General features: G+C 40.1%; 3 protein-coding genes across 3 annotated transcripts; 2 read left to right on the forward strand and 1 right to left on the reverse strand.

The window, feature by feature from the left end:
• The first annotated feature begins 993 nt into the window (after positions 1-993).
• On the forward strand, positions 994-6,299 carry Defb131b (defensin beta 131B). The gene is made up of 2 exons (XM_076853470.1): positions 994-1,051; positions 6,100-6,299. Exons 1-2 carry the CDS (start codon positions 994-996, stop codon positions 6,297-6,299), a joined length of 258 nt encoding a protein of 85 aa, XP_076709585.1.
• A 1,011-nt stretch (positions 6,300-7,310) lies between these two features.
• Positions 7,311-12,750, forward strand: Defb134 (defensin beta 134). The gene is made up of 2 exons (XM_076853471.1): positions 7,311-7,326; positions 12,608-12,750. Exons 1-2 carry the CDS (start codon positions 7,311-7,313, stop codon positions 12,748-12,750), a joined length of 159 nt encoding a protein of 52 aa, XP_076709586.1.
• A 7,298-nt stretch (positions 12,751-20,048) lies between these two features.
• Defb135 (defensin beta 135) lies at positions 20,049-22,976 on the reverse strand. The gene is made up of 4 exons (XM_076853472.2): positions 22,919-22,976; positions 21,176-21,313; positions 20,171-20,182; positions 20,049-20,128 (listed from the first exon to the last, which is right to left on the reverse strand). Exons 1-4 carry the CDS (start codon positions 22,974-22,976, stop codon positions 20,049-20,051), a joined length of 288 nt encoding a protein of 95 aa, XP_076709587.2.
• Between the last annotated feature and the right edge of the window lie 2,425 nt (positions 22,977-25,401).

Here is a 25,401-nt window from a genome sequence, read left to right on the forward strand (position 1 = left end):
TCCATCCCTCAGCCCCGACTCAGCTCACCAGGTCACTTTCAAAGTCTCAACAGCCCAAGAGGACTGCTTAGACCACACGACTTCATGTTCCATTCTCTGAAACCCTAAAGCCCAAGGAGCACCCTGGGGGGAGACCATTGGCTTCCTTCTTGGTGCTGGAAAGTACAGACCCAGAATGAGGCCAGCCAGAATGTCATGAGGGCCCTAGGAGACCAGGGATGCAGATGCGTTCACAGGCCCTCCTGAAGCCTTCCTGGGCCGCCCACACTGCTCTCGGTTCCCTTAGGTTCATTTCTGTTGTCAAAGAAGTCACGGGTGGCGTTTAGTCAGAGATCCGCTCCGGTGGCAGATGGCAGCCCCACTGGTTTTGCACATCATTCGCATTCCTCAGTGTGCTGCAGTCCCCGAAGGCTCTCTTCTTTCTTTGGCTTCCTGTGTTACATACAGCTGAAGTGTAAAGACTCTGTGTTCACTAATACTTAAACACAAGTTGGTGGATCTCATTCAGCAGCTTGGACAGAAAGTCAAACAAACCAAAGCTCTTTATACCTCACCAGCCTGTGTGTACCTTCACGTCATTGCTCAAGTGGGCCAATGTTTACCCCCCAAAATACTAATAAGTTGGCATGCTGTTACATCTAGTTCTTCCCTATTTTAGAGCAATAAAGTGCATAATTTTACTCCATAAATGTTACTTTATCTTCTGTAGTGCCTCCAGAAACAGTAGATAATGTCAACTGTTAGCAGACTCTCTCTCCGGCTTCACGGAGCCCCTCAGGCTGTGCCCTCTGACCACCCTGGCCCACACCCTGTGGGCACTCAGCAGGTGTTCTTTGAGTGACCATAGCCGTGCCCTTTCCGTGCTATCTCCTGAAGAGTCTCACTGGAACACAGCAATGTTCTTGTTCCTGAAGGTTCAATAATCAGACAGCAGCACACCTCTTGAGAACTTCTCTCCATTGCAGCCCCTGATTCTAGCTTACCTCTTGCTCCATGAGGGTCTGGCTTTCCGTCCTGGGAGTCCTCATCTTATTGTCTGTCGTTCCCCTAGGTAAGACAGAGGGTTTTCATTCCTGTGACTGAAACAAGAGAAAGGGAATGGAAGGTCTTCCAAGAGTTTGCAAATAAACAAGGTCAGACATCACTGCAGCATGAAGGCTGCTGGGGGGGCGGGGGGCTGGTGTCAAGGTCAACATCGAAGGGGGGGGGGTTCTTTTTAGTAACCTAACCTACAAACTTTAACTTCAAGGCTCTGCTTGACCTGAAGATGGTAGGAGGCTGTGCACCGAACAACGGAAATCTGGAGAAGTGAGAAATGAGTGACTAGAAGGCAGCAGGTGGCGGGGTGAGGGGGTCTGTGCTCCGTCTTAATGGCTGGTCCTCAGCACATTCCTGCCACTGGTCAGGGCGAGGGCCTAGGCTTCAAATCCGTTAAAATTTTCATGGTTTTATCTACATTATGTGGAAATTACTTTATGTCTGGGGGGAAGTTAAGAGTATACCTTAATTTGTAATGAAATAACTAATCAAATCTACAGGTATGTTTATTGAATAATCAATCTCCAATTAATTTTAAAATTCACCAGTGTTATATAACAAAGTCATACACCTGGATTTGAATTATCATCTATTTATTTATTTGTTTGTTTGTTGGTTTGTTTGTTTTCTGATGCACAAATTCCCTTAGAGCAGTTTGATGCCTCACAATTTAAGATTTTTCTCATTGTTATTGTTTTCTGTGTTTTTATTGAGACAAGATTCGCTGTTATAAAGTGTACCGTTCAGTGGCTTTCAGAGTGTTTGTAAAGATCTGCGGCCACCACCTTTGTCTAATTCCAGGAAGTTTTCATAACCCCAAAGAGAAACCTCTATCCATTCTCCGTGTCTCCCAGGCCTTAGCAACCACTCACCTACTTTTTTTTTTTTTTTTTTTCTGTATATGCCCATTCTGGACATCTAATACAAATAGGTTCATACAACCCTCCACCCTTTCTGCCTCCTTTCACTTAGCATTTTTCAAGGATCATCCACATATCAGTACTTCATTGCTTTCTACTGATGAAAAATATTTCACTATATGAATATCCTGTATTTTGTTCATCCATTGATGGACACATGGATAGTCCCACTTTGGGGGGTTTTGTCAATGACACTACTCAGGACATTTGTGCCCAAGTTTTTGTGCAAACATAAGTCTAAGAATACAATTGCTGTGTTAGACTGTGATTCTATGTTCAGCTTTCTGGGGGATCACTAAGGTGCTTTCCACAGCTGGGTGCTTTATTTTGCATTCCCTTAGCAATGTAAAGTTTCAGTGTCTCCACAACCTCCCCAGCATTTGCTGTTCTCTGTCATTCTAGTTGGTCATGGCTGTCATTCTAGTTGGTATGAAACAATATCCCATTGTAGTTTTAATTTGTGAAGAGTGACTATATTTTCATAAGTTGATTGTCCATTGGTACACCTTCTTTAGAGAAATGTCTATCCAAATCACTTGCCCATTTTTATTGGGTTGCCTTTTTGTTATTGAATGATGAGTTCTTTGTGTATTTTGTATACTAAATCTTTATCAGATACAAATTTCAAGTAGTTTCTTTTATCCTGAACACTGTTTTTTTTCTTAAATATTTTACTGGTTATACTAATTGTGTCAGATGAGTGAGTTTTCAGATTCAAGTCACAGACAACCCAGACTTGGAAGGCTTCAGTAAAATTTATGATTTCACATAACAAGGAATCCCACAATCAGACAGTTCTAAAACTCATTAGCTCAGCAGATTAGCAACACCAAGTATTAGGAGGGTGTCCAATTTGTCTTTAGTCCTGCTCCTGGTCTAAAGATAGCTATTGTTCTAAACATCACATCCAAACCTGCTGAATTACACAAGAACTAAAAGTTGGTACTTCTTTCAATGTCAGCCAGGAGTATGCTGCCAGAAGTTCTCCCCAAGAGTCCCATCCCCATCCCCACGCTAATCACAAAGAAGGGTAGACAAACAAATGAGGAGGCTGAGAACAAGGATGGCCGTATTGGTCACCTGGGCAGTCTACACACTACTGTGTGGTCTTGCCACTTGCTTTGAACTTTACATAAATAGAACATATAGAATTCACCTTCTGCATCTGGTTTATTTTACTCCACATTACATTTACAAAACTCACTGATGTGGCTATGTGCAACTATAGTGCATTATTTTTAAAACTAAATAGTGTTTCATCATAGCAATATGCCACAATTTATTTATGAATATTTCTGTTGAAGAAGACTTAGATTGTTTCCAGGTTTCAATGGTTATAAACACTATTATTACTATAAACATTTTTAAATTATTCTGATTGTACATATGCATACTTTTTTCTTTTTATATTTTACAGGTTTTTAATTTATGCTTTTATGAGTACATGATAGTTTACATAATTGTGGGATTCATTGTGAAATATTCATAAATGCACATGACATAATTTCCTCTGTTTTGGTCCCCAGTACTGCCCCCTGTCCCTCCCCTCCTCCCTCTCCCTGATCTCCTTCCTCTATTCAGTCTCCATCTATTCATTTATTTTTTAATTGGGTGCACACATTTTTATTAGGTATCTACTAAAGAATGAAAGTGTTTTTCTTAGGGGATATGTATCTTCAGTTTGGGGAATAATGCCAAAGAATTTGCTGATTAGTTGAGCAAATTTATACTCCCTTTAACAGCATAGAAGAACCCTTACTGGTTTATATCTCATTAGTAGTTTATATCATCAGGCTGCTATTTATTTTTAACAGATGTATGGGAATAACTCAGTGTAGTTTAAATTTGAATTTGGGTTACTGATAAAATTTAGGATATTTTCATTTGTTTATTGGCAATTTTAACATTATCATTCTTGAAATACTTGTTTAAATATTTTGCCCATAATCCACTGATTTATTTGTTATTTTTTCATATACTTTTTTTAATTATATATTCTGGATGCAAGTGATTTTATATACCTTGCAAATACCTTTTGTTCTATGACTTGTCTTTTCATTCCTTCTATGATGTCTCTATGAAATTAATGTTGATATCAATGTAAATTTATCAAAATTCATTTTAATGTAATGCTTTTAATTTTGTTTCTCCTTAAGAAAAACTTTCTCTACATTAAGTTCATAAAGATATTATGTGATATGATCTTCTGATTTACCTGTTATTTGGATTTCACATCTTCACCCTATGTTGGTTTTTGCAAACAAGGGCTCATCATTTACTTAATTTTTAAATATTTTTTAGGTGGAGATGGACACAATACCTTTATTTTTATATATATTTTTAGTTGTAAATAAGCACAATACCTTTATTTTATTTATTTATTTTTATGTGGTGCTGAGACTTGAATCCAGTGCCTCATACATGCTAGGCAAGCACTCTGCCACTGAGCTACATACAGCCCCAGCCCCTCTTCATTTATTTTTTGCTTTTACCACATGGGTAGCCAACTGGCCCAGCACCCTTTGTTTTAAAAACAGCATCTTTTTTTCAAGGATTTTCTATGCCATATTCGTCATAGATCTAGCATCTGTGTGTGAGTATATGTTCTGTGATGTTTCGTGAACCTATGTGTCTCTCCTTGCACAGTATTACACTATCATAATTACTGACAATTCATAATGTCTTTATATCTAATAGAGCAGGATGTCTCCATTTTCCTTTTGTAAGAACATCTCAAATATTTATGTACATTTATATTCATTTCTATTTCACATAAATTTCAGGATCACCTAGTCAAGCGTACACACAAAGAAAACTTTCATTGAGACTGCAGTGATAGATCACCTACTATATAAATCAAATGTTAATCAATATGAGGAGAAAGCTAGGCCGCAATATAATTATGGTAGCAGATAGCAGTGACACAGACACCAAACATTGGACTTGTTCTACATTTTAGACCAAAGGGACCAAATATACAGAACATTCCTCCCAATAGCAGCAAATACACCTTCTCCTTAGGTGCACAAGGACATTGTCCAGAAGAGATCATAATTTACTGCAAAATGAATCTTAATACATTTAAGAAAACTAAAATCTTGTCATATAACTTCTCCAACTGCAGTGGTATGAAACTATACATTATTAATAGGAATAATCTCAGAAATTTTACAAGTATGTGAAAATTAAAGAGCATGCTCCTAAACAACCAGCAGAACAAGAAAAAATTAAAAAGGAAATTTAAAAATATCTGGAGGCAAACAAAAACGGAATTTCAACATAGTAAATCTTAGGGGATGCTGCAAAGGTAGTTCCGGGGGCACTAATCATAATAAACTCACATATAAAGTTCATAATAACAAACCTACATTGAAAGCAAAGAAAGGTCTCAGATAACTGAATGCACAGAAGAGTTGGAACCAAGACCCCCTTGTCACTCCCAGTTAATGACTTCTTTCACCCAGAAAATAGAAACACAGAGGAAACTTCTGTTTCTCCACCACCAGACCTCTTCCCCTAATTTTATCTTCAGCTACACTCTGTCTTCTCTTCATTCTCTCATTTAAGACTAACGCCCCCTGTACACTGGATTCCATTCCCACCCAGTCTTAAAGAACTCTGCTTCTGGAATTCAACCACCTTTCTTGAGTCATGGATTTGCACCCTCCAGCTGGATCATTCATTCTTACAGAAATATGCATTAACTGTCCTCATTAAAACTCCATCACACTGGGTGTGCTGGCACACCCCTGTAATCCCCGCGTCCAGGAGGCTGAGGCTAAAAGGAGGATCATGAGTTCAAAGCCAGCCTCAGCAATGGTGAGGCACTAAGCAACTTGATGAGACCCTGTCTCTAAATAAAATACAAAATAGGGCTGGGGATGTGGCTCAGTGACCGAGTGCCCCTGAGTTCACTCCCTGGTACACTTCTAGCTACTACCTCATTTATCTGCTCTCTTTAGAGAAGACATTGTGAATTGTCTTTATGCAATATCTCCACTTTCTCTCTTGCATTCTTTTTTATTGTTTAACCCTCTGGGAAAGTTTTTTTATTGTTGCTGTTTTTAGCTAATAAAACATTTTGAATATTAAAAATAACAAATAAGTAACACAATATATCATTTGTCTTCTCTTTTCAAAGCCAGAAGCTTTTTTTCTAGGACTGGCTGTTCTACAAGATACTATAATTGCAGGATGGCTTGCAAAAAAAATGAATATGCAGTTCGATATTGTAAGAACTGGACAATCTGCTGCAAGATAAAGAAGTCTCAATTACTTAAGGAAAAAAAGGTGGTGACAAATCTCATGCTATCTTCTTCAGACCCCAAGAAAAGAAACTGAAAATCTTCAAAACCCACTATCTATATAAGAATATTACTATGGTAGATAAAAGGAAATTCATGATAATTACCTGTCTAGATAATCAGGTTAAAATAGACACAAGTTTTATAAACTCTTCTACTCTGTTTTCATGTGCATATTTACAAATACACTCAATTTATGTCCTCAACCACGTTGTTGTTTCACCTATAATACTATCACAGCCCCACCTAGTAATAAATATTTTACCTTGAGTGAGTTATTTTTTCTATTTTTGTTTCCTTTTCTATAAAATGAGATAACAATAGTACCCACATTGTGGTATTGTGACGATCATAAGAGTTAGTATACGTGAAGTTTTTAAACAGCTCTTTATATTATATATATATTTTTATATACATCTTAGCTATAATTTCATAGGACCAGAGAATTTGGTTCATCCTATCAATTTCGGGGCTGTTGAATTTTTTTTTTTTGGTTTTTTGTTTTTTATTTAGGATGCAGTTTATATGTGTAAAAATTCCAAATTGTTTTAAAAAACAAAAAAGTTTTATTTCCTGTTTATGAAATATACAACACAACCTATATAAACACAACCTATTAAGACCAAGCAACATTATTCTATTTCAGTAACTGGGCTGAGACATTTGTATTGAGAATTACAGAAAATGAAGAGATACAAGATGAATTTCAGCATTAGGATACAGGATTTATTCGATAGCATGAAAAAGCTTGAAAGATGATGCTGAGATTTCAAAGCTGACCAAGAGATAGATGGCAATAAACCCAGAAAAGAAAGAAGGTTGGGAGTGGGGGAGAGTCGATAGAAACGTTTTGTCATGACAGAGTTTGAGTCATGTAAGGAAAATGAACATCAGCTCACCAGGTACATTTACAAAGTATAATTTCATTTTATATGAATGAATTTCTACTTTGAGCCTCATTCCGCCTGTTCACAGAAATTTAAGCTTGTTAGTACAGAGTTGTTCACCTTTTCTCCAGGTTACCTTTAAATCCCAGGGAAGATGAGCAATGGTGACCTACCTGGGTGAGCATGATGTTGCCGACTTTACAAAGCACCCTCATTCTTACCTGGTTTCCAATCACTGTTACTCCAGGTGTAACTGCTAAGCTTGGATGCCTCTTATTTTCAACTTTAGTAAAATCCTTTAAGCTGGGTGAGTTTCATTCTTTGGTGTATTGGATAATTCTGCTACTTATGCATCTTTCTAGGTCACCCCATGAGAAAACCCATGGTACTATATAGTTTGGAAGTGGTTTAATTGTTTCATTTTTATCTCTCAGGGGCCCATATCATAAATGCCTGGTCCCAAGTGTGATGGCATTGGAAGTGCTGAGGACCTTTAAATAGTTGGAGGTACTTTGGTTATTGGGGTCTTGCCTTACAGAAAACTTGTGTGTGTGTGTGTGTGTCCTCTCCTCAAATTTGAGATGTGACCATTTGCTCCTACACACACTGCCCCCACAATGAAGCTCAGGCAAGTGGATCACCTGAAACTTCAAAAGCAAATAAATTTTTCTCATATAAGCAACCTATATGTTTTATATACATATATATATACACATATAAATATACTACAATTTCTTCATCCATTTATACATTGATGGACACTTTGGTGGTTCCCATAATTTAGATTTTCTGAATAATACTATAATGAACATGTGAGTGCAGATACCTCTTCAAGATCCTGATACATCTGGTAAGATGTTATGCAAAATATACAAACAACTCACACAATTCAATAGCAAAAAAATAACAATAACAATAATAAACTGATTAAAATTAGGCAAAGGACTTGAAAAGACATTTCTCACACAATACAAACAAATGGCCAACACATATATATGAAAAGATATTGAATAGCAGCAATCATCAGGGAAATTCAAATTAAAACTATGACAAGATATTACTTCACTCCTGTTAGGATGACTATTATTCCAAAAAATCTAAAGATAACGAGTGTTGACAGAAAAAGGAGAAATTGAAACCATTCTACACTGATATTGATAATGTAAAATGATGTTAATGCTATGAAAACAGTATGGAGGGTCCTCAAAAAATTAAAAAGAGAACTACTATATGATCTAGAAATCCCATATCTTCTCAGAACTAGGAAAATACAGTCCTATATTCATTTGGAAGAATAAAAGACCCAAAAGAGCTTAAGCAATAAAAATCAATGCTGGAGGCATCACAAAACCTGACTTCATATTATACTACAGAGCAATAGTAACAAAAATTGCAGGGTACTGGCACAAAAACAGAAACAAAGGCCAGTGGAACAGAATAGAAGCACAGAGACAAACCACCCAATACAGTCATGTGATCCTCGACAAAAGCAGGCCAAAAGCATATGTTGGAGAAAAGGTAGGTTTTCTATGGTGCTGAGAAAACTGGTTATTCAATATGTAGAAGAATGAAGCTAGATCCCGAGATCTCATCCTGCACAAAAGTCACCTCAACGTGGATCAAAGATCTGGAAATTAGACCAAAAACTATGCAACTCCTAGAAGCAAACGCAGGGTCAATGCTTTAACATATAGACATGGGCAAAGTTTTCAATAAGACTTCTAAAGCTCGGGAAATAATGCTAAGAGTTAATAAATGGGATGGCATCAAATTTAAAGGATTCTACACAAAGGAAATAATTAGCAACTGAAGAAAGGACTTACACAATGGGAGATGATCTTTGCCAACTCCTCTTTTGACTCTGAAACAAGAAACACAAGTCCTGGGGACATACAATGTGAACAGCGGTATATGTTAATTTAATTGTGACCATCATTACACAATGCATACATAGATCAGATCACCATTATATTTCTTGGATGGACATAATCTTCATGTCAATTGAATAACTTTAAAAAATAAAGCAAATCCATGAAAATAAAAAATGAAACCATGAACCAGCCCTTATACTCCTGAATATTTTACCCAAGAGATGTGAAATTATTTGTCCTACCAAGACTTAGACATGAATATCCTTAGCAGTTTTATTTTTATTAGCAAAACTAGAAACTATCAAATGTCTATCAATAGTTGAATAAAAAATACACAGAAGTATATCCAAACCTTATCACTCAGCAATAAAAAAGAAATGAAAAACAACTGATAGATGTCATAGCATGGATGAATCTCAAACAACTAGGCTGAGCGAAAGAAATTCAACAGAAAAAATACACTACATGAGTCCATTCACATAAAATTCCAAGAAAATGGAAACTAATCTATAGCAACAGGAGGACAGTGTTGACCTAGGGACTGGGAAGTGAAGGAGAAAATATTATAAAAGGCATAAAGAATTCTTAGGTGGAATAAATATGTTCACTATCCTGCGATGATGGTTTCACAAAAGTTATATGTGTATGTCAAAACTTACCAAGTTTTATGTTTGCAGTTTATTATATGCCATTTATAATTCAATAATGAGTTTTAAAGAGTGGCAATTGATAAAAATGCCCTTGATGGATTATTGTTCAACATTTTTAGGTATTACTTATGAAGAAATTATAATGATATATATGAGCCAAGTTACAAAAAATAGGATCCCTAATAATAAGAATATTAACTTTGTATCCTTAAACATACCCTGATTTGATCAATACACTGTATACACATATAGAATTATCTCACTGTACCCCATAAATTTGTACCAAAAAAACACTAACTAATAAAAAATAAGAAAAAGCTCTAAACAAGAAAAACTATTAAAGAACAAACTAGGCAAAGACAAACCTTTCTTAAGAGACACCCAGGTTGCTAACAGTAGGGCTCGGGTGTAAGTTTTCCTTTCTTGTCATTTTTTTATATTTTACAAATTTTTTATACTTTGTGTTTTTATTTTTGCTATAAAATAAAAGCCGAACAAAAATCAATTTTGTTCCTGTGAAAATGAAAGGGTATGTCGTTCTCCGTCCTCCATGAGCACTTTTTCTGGAACCTGGGAGTGGGAGCACAGTATCTTCAAGAAGGGCAAAAGCTGTCCAACAGGAAAGGCTGTCAGTTTTGTTCCCAGAAGAGCTGTGCCAACTCAGCCACCTGGGAGTGTCTATCACACCAGGGGCACCGGGAGCAGAGCACACTCCAGACCTGAAGATCCGCACAAGAGGGTGCACTCAACCTCCCCTCCTCTCTTTTCTCTGACAGTGTCGGGGGCTGCCACCACCCTCCACCGCAGAAGGCCCCTGCCATGAAGTCTCTCCTCCTTGTGTTTGCCTTTCTCTGCTCTTGGGATACAGCAAGCCCTGGCAAGTAAGATGGAATCTCCCTGGGGCTGGGGGTGGCTTCATCTAATTCCACTGAGCAACCTGATGAATGTACTGGCACCAAGGACCCTTTAATTGTCAAAGTAGGAAAAGCACCAGGCAGCTTTGATGTCAGCAAGCTGCGTGCTTGAATTTTAGCTCTCCAATGTGTTAGCTGGACAAAGGGACGCTTCTCTCGACCTGTCCCTTCACTTACAAAATGGAAATCGTGGTACTAACTGTGGGGCCTTGCTAGGATTAAATAGGAGAATGTGCCTGTAAAATACCTGACTCGTGAGAGCTCTCATTATATTTTCATGATTAATGCCTCATTCTGCTTTATTTACCATCGTCCTGTCTCTAATTTAAGAACATATTTAAGTATGCCGCTCAAAACAAGCAAGTAGCAGTAAGATAATTTGTTAAGCTTTCTAAGGTACCTAAATTGCTTATCGTTAATTCACTATTTGTGAATCCCTTACGTACATGAGGGAGCAGATTTGAAACTGCTTATTTCAAAAGAATCACTTTGTTTTCTGTGGTGGAGGAAATGTCTGGTCAGATGATATAGTAGCTAAGGAGACATGAGGGACAGCATGATCAGCCTTGTCCATATTCTTCCCTTCACTGGATGTTACTGAATCAGCCCAGATCCTTATACCGTAGATACCCATCTAGTTTTCTAGCATCCTGAAGTATTCTGTTGGCAGATGAACCAGATTTTCAGATCATGTGACTCAACGGGCTGAGTTTAAGCATCAATGGGATCCAGGCTTCTTCTGCTGCTGCTACTGGAAACTGTTCCACTTAGGTTTATGACAGTGTTTCACAGCCTCCATGTCAGCAGCTCCGTGTGGTCTTCAAGGTTCCCTTTGGTGCCTTATACATTCTCAATAGCTTGCCATCGCCATGGGAATTTCTTGGCCCACTATACACACCTTTACTCCTTACCTTCCCAAAAGTGTTACAGATGATCCCCCTTGGGCTTCTAGCTTGCCAACTAGGTAACCCTGGTCCCCTCTTTTATCCTGTGGGACAATTATCCTCTAGGACATGATGACTTAAATATATGTTGGCTCAAAAGTTCTACTAATGGGCCAAGAATTACATCATTTTCTTCTTAGCACCTTCTTTCATTTGAAAATATGAAATATTTGGTCATTTTAAGGAGTAGCATATCTACAAAATTGTAAACCTAGCCCAAGTGCACTGAGCTTCAATAAGACTTCCTAGATCTTCAGAATTGACTTTATCCCCTTTGGACTCACAAGATCATTCTGTGTTGCAAATACCTCATGGTACTTCTCATGTTTTCTCCCCTCAGAGATATTTTGTGTTTCTTCTCCTTTTGCCTAGACTGAAAAATTCATTGAGATGAAGATCTATATCATACTCAAATCTGTATCTCAACAGCCCCTGATTCACAAGATTTGTAAAATCTGGTTTGAGGAAGGATAAATAATAATGAGTGAATAATTAAATAAATGATGAGTGGAGACTGGCGTGCACTGCTAACTGGATGACTTGGATTACATCATCTCAATGACTCAGGCAAATTCCCAAGCTATAGTTTTCTTAAACAGCTTGGTCTGATAATAAAATACTGCAGACTTCATGGCTTAAACAAAATCTACCTTCTCACAGTTCTGAAAACTGGTAAATCTGCAATCGAGATGCTGGCTGATTTAGTTTTGGAGAATGAGGGTGCCTTCCTGGTTGGAAACACCATCTTCTTACTATGTCCTCTACCAATAAGGTCTTTGGACAAGGCCACCAGTCCCATTGGAGTAGGTCTAACCTTCTGATCTCATTTAGATTAAACTACTTACAAAAAACAGTATCTCCAAATACATCTTGAGGGTTAAGATTTCAACATACAATAATTGAAGCAACCCAGTTCAGTTCATAGCACTAGTTCATTTTTTTTTTCAAATATGAAATCAATTATTATGACCAAGACCCCTTGGAATTCAGTTGGACAAAAATGAAAGGACTAGACAAAAATGAAAGAACTATTAAAATAGTTCTTCACTGAATTATCTTTCCATTCATTTTCCCTCCAGGTTTCAATCCATTATCTTCAGAAGTCCACAAGAAATGCTATAAAAATGGTACCTGCAGGTATGAGTGCTACGGAAGTGAGATGTTGGTTGCCTACTGTATGTACAAGCTGGAGTGTTGTGTCACCGGAGACCCTGGGCCCTGACATGAGAAAACCATGAGTGACAATTAACTTGAAGACCCTGATCCTCTCATCTTTTACAAAGCCAGGAATTGAAGTTAAACTCTGACCCTGTGACATGCTCCTGGCTGTTAGTCTTGGGTCTTTTTTCTAAGCCATCAGGATCTTAAGATCTTGGCCAGGCACCGGGGTGCACACCTGTAATCCCAGCGGCTTAGGTGGCTGAGGCAGGAGGATAGTGAATTCACAGCCAGCCTCAGCAACAGAGAGACTCTAAAGAACTCAGTGAGAGCCTGTCTCTCAATAAAATACAAAATAGGGCTGGGGGCGTGGCTCAGTGACGGAGTGCCCCTGAGTTCAATCCCCTGGAAAGGAAAGAAAGAAAGAATCTTAGGGTCTTGGATTAAAGACATAAGCTGAAGGCTCCTTAGAAAGAGTTAAGTTTCTCATGAAAATAATTTGAATATATATTTCTCAGTTCTAATTGATATCCAGTATTCTCATTGTACTTATTTCTCTCTGCAAACATAGAGAGAATGTCTCAATTCTTTCAAGAGGCTTCAATAGAAACACCTCTTTACACCTAGTTCCCACCCCACATCTTAGAGCAACGGAACTTCCCTGGCCCGCTGACAACCTGTGCTGTCTCACTTAGACCACAGGCAAGGCTCAGCTGCAGGGTGCCCAGAGTCATGAATGCATCTGACCCTGAAGTTCTTCCTGAAACAGAGAGAGAGAGGACATCTTGGGGATAGGCTGCCCTGAGGTTCTTTCTCATCCATCTCCTAGTTTCAGTTAAGCATGGGACTTTCCACCTCAGCTCTTCAGCATTCAGCTATGAGCTATAAGACGACTTGGCTACAGTTTAGGGTTGGTGCTTTGGCAGCTAAGTGACCCACTATCTCTTCTGCCCATCATCTGGCTCCCAGGCTGTGTTGTTCTGTAGGCGCAAGAGCTGACACCATGCTGCTCTTGCTTTGCTATGTGTGTAACTACTTAAATGTCTAAGTCTATTTGGACTCACTGTTTTTAATTTCTTATGCAGGTTTTAAAATAAGAAAAACTAGCAACTTCTGCCAAGGCCCTAGGGCTTGTTCAGGGCTACTGAATTCCTGCCTGACTATTCAATGCCATCAAGCCACAGACAGAGGCAAGGTGTGTTAGTTCTACATGTGCTGGTCAGGATGACAAGTGGGGTGGCAGAGGAGGGTAGAGTTTGGTTATGGAGCAATTTCTTTAGCCTCAGTGCTGGATGCAACTTGGGCTCTCTGGTGATATGACAAGATGGAGCTCCAGATGCAAATAGTCAATTGCAAATCTGGCGCAAGGCTGAGGTAACAATTGCTCAGTTGCCAGGCTGAAAACGACAGTGCCGCCTTCCAACTACTAGTGAGGGGTTGCATCTGGGAAGAGCAAAAGGGAGAACAGCAGGTGAGAAAGAGTAAGGAGCTCTGCCTTCCCCAGGGCCCAACCTTCTAGCAACCCTTTTGCCAGTGTCACTGGGGAGGAAGATACCAAAAGCCCACTACAGTGTGTCCTCCCCTCAGAGGCCTCTCTCCCCCGTGGAGTTTGTAGGAGATGGGTTAATTGAATGGGATCAGAGATCACCATAGTTACTGAGTAAGCAGTCAAGACATCCATACAGGGCCCAGGAAAATGGTCATGCTCTGAGGGTCATGCTTCTGCAAGAAACAAAAATAAGACAGGCCGATCCCGCAATGCCTCTGTTCACGTTTTCACAAACCCGAACCTTTGCATTCATACATCTGGCTTGGAAGTGGATTCTGATATAACAATAGTAGCCAAAAACTCCTTTTCTCTTTTGGAAGAAGGTTTGTATGTCACATACATATCCTGTGGATCCACTAGACCTCTTTAAATATGGAACCCAAGTAGAAAGTGGCTATCTGTCTCTGGTTGGTCTCGGCACACTGACACATTCTGAAGGAAATAAACCCCAAGATCCAAAGGCTTAAAAATAATGCAAGTATTTACCAAATTTCTCAGTCAGACAACAAAATGGTAGAGTTTTGTCACAATGTACAGCAAACTTTCTTCAAAATTATTTCTGGATATCAGTACCTGACATCTGACTCATCTAAGGACAAAAAAATCTATCCAGAATTTGTCTTAGATATCAAGATTCTGAAAAGCCTTAAATGCAGGAAAACGCTCTATCTTTAGGGAAATTCACTTCGTAAAAACAGGAAAATTGGTAAACTACTGATTTTTATGTCTATTTTTTCTAGTTTTATTAAGGTATAGTTGACAAATAAAAATGCATATTCAAGGATACAAAATTATGACAAGTACACACATACATGAGTTAATAATGACCACAAATAAATCTGTGAACTTCTCACTACTCATCATTATCATTGGAGAAGGGGTGGGAACACTTAAAATTGGTCCTTTTATCAAATTTTAAATAAACTATATGGTATAACTAACTATAGTTAAATGCTGTATGTTAGATCCCAGAACTTAGTCATCTTACAACTGGAAGTTTATACCCTTTGATCAATATCTCCCCTCTAACCCAGCTCCCAACCCCTGACGCCTATGGATGGTGCTTTTGGCTCCTATGGATGGGTGTCCTCACAAAAGTAGGCCTCAGAGAGACACTTCATTCCCTCAGACATTCAACACAGCCAGGTGTCACTGTCTATGAACCCGAAAGTGGGCCTTCCCAGGACACCAAGTCTGCCGGGGCCTAGATCTTGGTGGGTTTCTCATTCCCTAGAGCTGTAAGAAGTAGATGGGAATACCCATCCAAGGTATATTTTTCTGGCAGCCCAACAGATAAAGACAGTAATGTCTTCTGTTTTCTGTATTCTGATGACTTCATCTGACAGGCCTTGTGGACCCTGGAGAAACGCGTCCCCAGGTATAGCAATTCCTAGAGACAGTAGGTAAAGAACTTGTCCTCAAGGGTGCTGTCAAATACCAACAACCAATCCAGAGCATTCCTCCTACATCTCATCAGGCACCATACCCTGGGTCCCTATCACATTTCAGTCACCTCAGCACCAGGCAATGAGGGATCACCCTGTGTCCAGGAACCCACTGGAATTATTCACACTCCAACCCAAACCTGCTTATCCTGCCTCATGCCCCTTCCTATGAGAAACCCAATGAAGAATCATACCCATGTTTTTCACTTTCTCCCTCTGCTTCCTGACTGACTCCAGTGCTTCCCCATGCGACCTCCTAGTGTAGAATGTCGCCGTTTCTTGGAAACCATGAGTAATAAGCTCGACAGTAATCACCTCCTGTGTTGACCTCACCATACCTCTAATTTCATTGCCACATTCTCAAACACCAGTCCCCCAGGACCAAATCCCGGAGGAATCACTAAGGGATCTGAAGGACACAACCAGCCTACCCACAACCGCAGCCTCAGCCATTGAGTGATGCTCCTTTTCAAACAGGCTGGACGTTCATTATTCCCGGAGTCTCCTCAGCTCTTCAGCAAAGCTTCCTCCTGCCTTATCCTTGGCATAATCCAGCTCTGCTGACCAAGCAACGAGTACCAACAAGCACCAATGGGCGACTTTGGACACGTTACCAAATCAAAGGGTCTCACAACTTCCCCTGGAGCAACCAGCGCCTTTTAGACTAACATGATCAAAGGAGGTCACTCTGGCTAAATAGATACCGACAAAGAGACACGGCATCACCAAACTGTCAAAAGTCAAAGTCATAAACCGTTTTTTTTTTTTTGGGGGGGGGGGTTTTAAGAGAGAGAGAGAGAATTTTTTTTAATATTTATTTTTCAGTTCTTGGCGGAGACAATATCTTTGTATGTGGTGCTGAGGATCGAACCCCGGGCCGCATGCATGCCAAGCAAGCGCACTACCACTTGAGCCACATGCCCAGCCCCGTAGACCGTTTTGAAAACAACCAGAGAAAAGCACATTCTTGTCTATCTCCAAAAGACTATCAGTGGAGTTTTCAGCAGAAGCCTTGCAGCAGAAAGAAGTACATACAAAGTGTTGAAGAAAATAAAACTGCCAAGATTGCTTTACCCAGGAAGCCCGTCCTTCAGACTGAGGCAGACACTGAGACTTTCTCAAACAAGCAAAAGCTGAGAATCGGTCACTACTAGATCTGCCTTGCAAGAAATGCTAAGTTGAAATGAAAGGACATTAGGTTGGAAAATCAGAGCATAAATAGACAAAACCAGAATATCATACTACCATAACAACGGTGGGTTAATTAACAACTCTACTACAAAAGCTAGAAAGACAAAGTACTAAAAATAACTCTGAGCTGGGCACAGTGGTGCACGCCTGTAATCCCAGCAGCTCAGGAGGATCGCAAGTTCAAAGCCAGCTTCAGCAACTTAGTGAGGTTCTAAGCAACTCAGCAAGAACCTGTGTCTAAATAAAATATAAAAAATGGCTCAGTGATTAAGCACCCCGGGGTTCAATCCCCAATATCAAAAAATAAAAAATCAGAAAATTAAAAATAGATAAAAAGAACCAATTTAAAAAAGAAAAAGGCAAAGAAAGATAAATGGGTAACAAAATGGCAATCTTAAATTCTCCTATTACTTTAAATGTAAATGTATTAAACTCCCCCAGTAAAAAGATACAGAGGCCAAAAATGGTGGTACATGCCTGTAATTCCAGCAACTCAGGAGGCCAAGGCAGGAGAATTGAAAACTTGAGGCCAGCTTCAGCAACTTAGCAAGAACCTCAGTAATTTAGTGAAGCCCTCTCCTGAAAAATAGAAAGGACTGGGGATGTAGCTCAGTGGTAAAGTACCTCTGGGTTCAAATCCCAGTAGAAAAAAAAAATAGAGAGTAGTTGAATGGATAAAAAAAAAATAGTAATGATAACTAAATGCAACCTATGCTTCTATAAGAAACCCACTTTAGTTCCAAAGATACATGTCCGCTGAAAGTGAAGAAATGGAAAGGAGTAATAACTATGTTTACATCACAGAAAACAGTCAAAAACTAGAGTGGGGGCTGGGGCTGGGGCTCCGTGGTATCTCACTTGCCTGGCCTGTGTGAGGCACTGGGTTCAATTCTCAGCACCGCATATAAATAAATAAAATAAAGGTCTATCAACAACTAAAAAAGATATATTAAAACTGGGCTGGGGTTGTGGCTCAGTGGCAGAAAACTTGCCTAGAATGTGTGAGGTACTGGGTTCAATCCTCAACACCACACAAAAATAAATAAGTAAATAAAATATGTTGTGTCCATCTACAAAAAAATTAAAAATTAAAAAAAAGTTAAAAACTGTCTCTAGAAAAAAAAACAGTGATCAGTTCAACAGGAAGATAAAACAATTGTAAATATGCTCCTCACCTTCAAGAACTCAAGTATATAAAGCAAATATCAACAGATCTGAAAGGAGAAATTGGTAGCAATACGATTCTTATAAGAGACTTCAATGCCCCATTTTTAATAATGGATATAACATGCAGACAGGAAATCAATAAAGAATGTGAGCAACACAATAAGCCCAGAGGGCTTAACAGACATAAACAGAACATCTTGCCCAACAGCAGAAGATGTGTTCTTCCCAAGTGCACCAGTGACATTTCCCAGGATGGGCCACCAATGAGGTCACAAGACAAGCCTTAAAAAAGTTAAGATCAAAATCACACCAAAAGTCTTTTCAGAGCACACAGAATAAAACTAAAAATAAATAATTGCAAGATAATTACAAAATTCACAAATGTGGAAACTACATGACACACTCTTGAATAACCACTGCCTCAAAAAGGAATTCAACAGGGATTTTTACAATGCCTACAGACAACAGGAACACAGCTTATCAAAATTCATGGAATGGGGCTGGGATGTGGTCAAGTGGTAGCGCGCTCGCCTGGCATGCGTGCGGCCCGGGTTTGATCCTCAGCACCACATACAAACAAGGATGTTGTGTCTGCCAAAAAAAATAAATATTAAAAAATTCTCTCTCTCTCTCTTTCTCTCTCTCTCTCTCTCTCTCTCTCTCTCTCTCTCTCTCTCTCCCCTCTCTAAAAAAAAAAAAAAAAAAAAATTTAAAAAAAAACAAAAAAACAAAGAACAGGCCTTATACAGCATCTGCCTAAAGGAGGCGATGACCCTCAAAAGATGGATCAGCAAAAAAGATTCAGGAGTGTGTGATCTATGTGATGGACTTTGTTCATGGGGACCCAATTCGATTTCTACCGTGTGTGCACAGCTATCACCTGGACTGCACAGGTGACTGGCTGATGAGGCCTTCCACATGACCCTCCTGCATGAGCCAGTTGATGCAACAATGCTTTCATCCTCTGAGACTAATTGAGCAATAAATTGAGTCTTCCCTCTGACTTTAAGTGAACTATCATTTTTGGTCATTTTAATCGTTCGTCTCTGAGCCCTAAAGATCCATGGATTAGGAATTAAGCTTATGCACACAATTTTCCTAAAAATTCCTGGATGGCTGTAGATGTTGAGAAAAGTATGTAATATTTTAGAAACTTAGGGGAGGAAGTAGGATGATATTTTTATGGAAAGCTTTGACCCAGTGTTTAAAAATATGATTGTATTTGATGTTGCTACTGCTTCAGGACATAGGAATTCTGTAAAGTGTTAAAGCAGCTATCTATGTTGACATTGGGTATGTTGAAGATTAGGAAAAAGATAGTGGTTATTTTTCCTAAATGAAATAACTTTCTTCTCTCCACCAAATTCTTTTCTGAAATTACTGGCATTTGGTCAAGGTTATATTAAAAGCTACATTTTATAACATGGCACACACACAAAAAAAAAAGCCATTTTAAGCTTGTTTGCACAGTTCTTTTTTTCCACTGGAAATGGAATTCAGTGCCTTAGTTCTTTTTAAATATTGAACCTGCTGGGTTCCTTACTCACCAAAGCCTGGCTCCACAGCCCAACATCAGGGTACATACAGGCTTGAGGCTGCCACCACCATGAAACTGGGATATCACTTCTTCTATCAAGGAACAACATTAATGACCTGGTAAGACGTCACCAAGGCCCCCTGTGGCCTGGCTGCCCCAGAGGTATCTCTACTAGGGGTGCTAACAGTTACCCTGTTGCTGAGGTGACAGGGAGTCTTGCATGGGAGGGGCCTCTCTCTTGTTTCTCCTACTAACAGCCAGCTTCTTATGATCACCCTCTCACTTGTCATATAATCTAACACCTCCATATTCTCACATCCTACCTCATAAACATCTCAGCCAAGCCCCCAGGTCCCCCTTCCCCCATCAGAAACTCTAGACCTATTATGCAAACCTATTGACTATATGGTAGAAGATAACCAAACTCATCACTTCTGATTACAGTGACAAAACTGTAAATGTAAAAACAGAAGCTAACTGACATATGGCTGTACGTTGGGTACACTGAGTGCTGTGCTATTGATCTCTCCCTTAAAGGTGAGGTGTTGGTAACCTACAGGGACACTGTAAGACAATAGGGCAGAAGCTGTCATACCTCGGACCTGCACTGCAAGAGAGGAAGACAGAGACATCATGAAAAAACAAGGGAGGAAAGTGCCCCAAACAAAGCATGATACTACAACAATAGGATCCATAGAGAGCGCAGTAGGTGAAATGTCAGAGGAGTTCAGAACATCCATAGCTAAAATGACCTGGGAATTACAGAACGACCTAAGGGAGCAGATACAGGCAAAAATCGATCACTCCAACAAAGAGATAAGAGAGCAAATACAATCATAGCAACAAAGAGATAAGACAGAAAATACAGGTTGCAAGAGATTACTTCAAGAAAGAGTCAGAGATACCGGAAAAAAAAAACAAACAGAAATACTAGGGATTGAATTCAGGGGCACCTCAGCCACCAAGCCACATCCTCAGCCCTATTTTGTATTTTATTTAGAAACAGGGTCTCACCGAGTTGCTTAGAGCCTTGCTAAGTTGCGGAGGCTGGCTTTGAACTCGCGATCCTCCTGCCTCAATCTCCAGAGCCACTGGTATTACAGGCGTGTGCTACCGTGCCTGGTTCTCCCGGATTTTATTGTTTAGGAGGAATTATATTTATCTCCCTGGGTTTCTCCCATCAACATAACCTTGGGCCTACATTTCTCACAGATAACAGGTAGTTGAGGAATGTGACATATTCTGTCCACATAGGCCAAGCAGAGCTGAAGATAAATGGCTTCTTGGAAGAGAAAGCATGCAGGGGCCACCACCGTGGGCTCATTTTATAGAATCCTTCTCTTGACATTGTGTTCCCATCATCCTCATCTATCTGCTATTTCTGATAAATAACAAATTGATAAAAAGAAAAATACTGACAACAAGGAATTTAATTAGGAAACTATTTCCATAGAAAAGATACAAAGGGAAATGGCAGATAGGCTGAAACCATCATTTTAATGGGCTGAGACCCCTGGGAGAATCGAAGTTCCCAGGGAAAATCAGAAGGAACCTTTGAAAACTCACAGCTACCCCGGACCCATCATAGGTAAATGAGCACTTGAGACACAGCATAAAGACATATTGTCACACAAAATATGAAACACTTCATCTTTTGAACATTTTTTCTTGCAACCTCCTTTTAGTCGCCAGCAAGTAGAAAACAGTTGTCGTATGTAAGCATTTGGCCCACTTCTAACTGGAAACAAAAACAAGTGTTAATGCACAGTTAGTGTCCTATAATGTCACATTGCCAAGGACAAGACTTGGGGATATATACTTCCTAACTCTTTCTGATAAATTTGGTCTAATCAAAGATATCCAAGACATCTTATGGCTTAATACCTCCTTTCTAGTTGCCTAGACCTTATTTTCCAGGAATCCCTACTCTGAGCCATGGTCCATAATTACTAAAAATCACTAGCCATTAGATGTGGGTAACAGAGTCCAGCGGATTCAGCTTGGGACTATTTGCTATGGAAAGATCATTCGGATGCCGGGGAAGTCACATGCAGAAGTCCCACCGGGGGAGGCAGGCAGGGTCTGGATGGGCTACTCAAAACAATTTACAATTATCAAAGTGTTTTTGTGAAGAAGAAATGTCACTGATCAAATACTTCGGAAGCTTGTGGCTCCAGCCCTGTGTTCCCCTGTAGGGCATTCTGCCAAGGGCCTGGCTACCTGCTCTGACTTAATCACAGAGTACTCACAAGTGTCCTGCAGGGTAATGAGTGTGGAATGGTTCAAAATATCTGAAACATACAAACTCTAAATTCTTGCCCCCAATCTTCCTAGATGTTAAGACCTAGCTGCTGCCTTTGGAAGTCAAGAGGTAGAGTAGGGGCAGCTGGAAGGCAGTTTATGGCAATGAGGGTGGCTCTGATTCATATGCTAAGCCTCATCACTTTATCACCAGTTGCCCCCATGGGACACGGATTGAGACTTCATGATATATATATATAAACAATGTGTGAAAATCATCAATGTGGTGTGACCAAAGGCCACTGCCAAGCTTGCTTGCTGTGTGCTCACTAGCCCTGGAGCACTTCTTGGAGACAAAGGCGAACAGTGGAGATACAGTGCAAAGTATCCAGAGGGCCTCCCATAGTGGACAGCAGCAGGTCAAACATGATCCTCATCTGTTTGTCTTTCAAATACCTCATTCTTGGCCCTCAGAGTGGTATCTTTTGAATGTGAAAGTTTGAGGAATTTTCTCCAAATCTGAGAAAACCACAAGCAAAACAATTTTGAGAGCTTCCACCATGGTGCCTTAAGTGGACTCCTCCTGATATTGTCAAGTTAGTTGCTTCTGTCCAGAACAAGAAAATTCTAACTCCTCAAAATAGTGCTTCATAGGATCCTATTGTGCTATAAGCTCATTTAACATGTTTTAACAATCAGCTCTGTTTGCAGGTTCTGCTCAGCATCATAGTTGCCTTGGCTTGTAAATGAGTGAAAAATTGCTCAGATAGCTGACTTGGGAGGGCTAGTTCTACGAATCCTCAAGAAACAGCCTCCCTCCCACTTCTAGGTGCTACCAGTCCTCCCGAGGTCTCATGGTTTGGCTCTGCCCTGTTTCCACCAATAGCAGCCGAACCTCCCCACAAGCTTTACAGACTCCCCAGACCAAGCTTCAGGGCCTGTTATCTTCTTCTACTCCCTGGAATAACCCAGAACTACCATCTCTGCTCCTGTCCCTCCTTGTCTCCGCTTCCTTCGTCCTGCTTGGGCCTCGCTCTTCTAGAACCTCACACCCCCTTTACCTTCACTGTTCCTAATTCCAGAGGAAGGGAATCCATGTTACCTGGTGGAACATAGGAGAGCAAGACTAGGACCACAAGGACCAAAAGTAGGTTCCTCATGGCCAAACAGAGAGGCAGCTGAGGCAAAGGGGGAGTCGCCCTTTAAGTAGCTTTGAGAGATGCGGAGCTGCATGACTAGCGGACCCTTCAGGACAAGAACACCTGCTTGCTCCACTGAGCCATACAAGGAGTGAAAGTCCTGAGTTTGCGAAGATATCCCATCACTGTGTGCTCCTTGTGTGCTAGCAACTGAATTCACACTGCAATCAGCCGGTAGTAGGCCCTGCTGAGGTGCGGTAGAGAGCAGTCACAAAAAATTCAGGCAGATGCCATTGCCCCATTTTAAAAACAAGGACCTTAAGTTTCAGGTGGACTAAATGACTTTCCAAGTTCACACAAATTAGAGATGGCAGCAACACAATTCACAGGTTTTCCTATGTACGTAAGAATTCAGGTACTGCCCAGCTCGATTCTGGTATAGCTGCAATCTCTTGGAAAATAAAACCTTCCCAAAGAGCATGAACAAATCCCAATAATGCCACCAACGTGAGTCTGGAAAGCATAGCATGCTCACTACCCAGTCCTGGGCACGCCCATGTGGCGGACACACACTGAGTGACGTGGAGTTATGCGCAGAGTATGTGATAAAATCCTTAAGGGCTTTCAGTTTTATAACAACTCTACCTATATACTGTATAAAGAATCCAGAATGTGAGATTCCTGCTCTGGACTGGGCATGAGTGGGCTTAGGAAGCTGTGACTAGGGCACTCACGTCCCCTGCAGAACACCAGCATTCTCACCTGTTAAGCAGGGTACACCTTCAGTCCTACATGTCACAGAGGTTGGTCATGAGGTCAAGTGAAGTGGTTCTTGTGAAAAGCCCTCATGAATTGTACATTTAAGATTCTTAGGCCTCTATATGAGATGATATTTAAAACTAGACACGGTGGGGCTCCTCCAGCTAGTCTTCTGGATGAAGTCTTTCTATGACTTCCTTTAGGGTTGCAGTAGAAACTGTTCAGCCTGACTCTGTGCCTGACGCCTGATCTCTTCTCCCATCCCAAAGCCCCTCATTCTTCCCCCTCTCTGTCTCTGTCCCTCTCCCTCTCCCTCGCCCTCGCCCTCTTCCCCTCACTGCATTGCCAACTACTGGCTTTGACTGTTCTCAAATAGGTACCCCCCCCCAAAGCATTCGGGCATGGCACTCACATGGTCTGGACTCCTGTATCGTGCCCCTGCATCTTCACCCTAAGATTTATTTATTTACAGCAATGAGCTCAGCCTCTTCTAAACCTTCCCACTAAAATTAGGTTCCTTTTTTGTAAATTTTTCTCTTAGGATCCCTTTCCATCGTTAGTATATTAGCATATAAAATATTAAAATTCTATATTCATGCATTTGTGTTTCCCCTTAATATGTGCTTTCTTCACTTGATTACAAGCTCAATGAAATAAGGTGTATCATACCTGAATGACCTCACATCAACAAGATCCAAGTGTTTTTCTAGAACACTGTATTCGTTTTCTAGGGTTACCATAAGTGAAGTACCACAAACTGGGTGACTTAAACAATAAAAATGTATTGCCTCACCGTTTTTGAGGCTAGAATTTCTAAATCAAGTTGCCAAAGGGTTTGGTTCCTTCTGAGAGCCATCCGAGAAGGATCTGATCCCGGCCTCTCTCCCAGCCTCTGGTAGCCTCGGGCATTCCCTGGCTTGTAGATGGTGTTGTCCCTGTGTCTTCACACTGTCTTTCCTCTGTACATGTCTGTGTTTGTGTCCAGTTTTGCCTTCTTATAAGGACATAGTCAAACTGGATTAGGGCACACCCTAGTGATCTCACTTTCACTTGATCATCTATAAATACCCTATTAAAACAAACATTAACCTTCAGTCTTCCTGGGTGATATCTATGACCCCAAATGATATCATATTGATGAATTATTTTTCTAGAACATTGATTATTATCTTTTCTTCCATCATATCTGCCAAGAAGAAAAGCCATCTGTGAAATTGCTTCTACTCTTGGGCTTTTGAAAAACGCTGGAGAACTCTGCACAATTCTGCAGGGAGAGTGAGTTTAGAAAAGAAGATCATTCCTCTTATACATTCCAGTCACCTTAGATGCCATTTACCCTCATCTCCCACCAAGACCCATCCTACTCACCCAAAAAGCAATTATGTACCTACAAATGCATATGCACCTTTCCTTTTTATTTTTACTTCTTCAGAAAAATAAATATCAATTCTCATCTTCAAATCTTATTCCTACATTACTACTCAAAACACATTCCCACCCATCTCCTCAGTTCCATTGCTTAATCAATAATCCCTTCTTTGAAAAAAAGGAATTTTATTGTAAGATATAAGACATTTATGCAAAAAAATACACACAAAACAAATGTAGAGCTTCCCAAATTATTATAATGTTACCCCATTGCAATTACCACCCAGGTCAGAAAATACAACTTGGCAGTTTTCCGGGA

The sequence above is a fragment of the Callospermophilus lateralis genome, chromosome 4, assembly GCF_048772815.1.
Source record: "Callospermophilus lateralis isolate mCalLat2 chromosome 4, mCalLat2.hap1, whole genome shotgun sequence".
NCBI lineage: Eukaryota > Metazoa > Chordata > Mammalia > Rodentia > Sciuridae > Callospermophilus > Callospermophilus lateralis.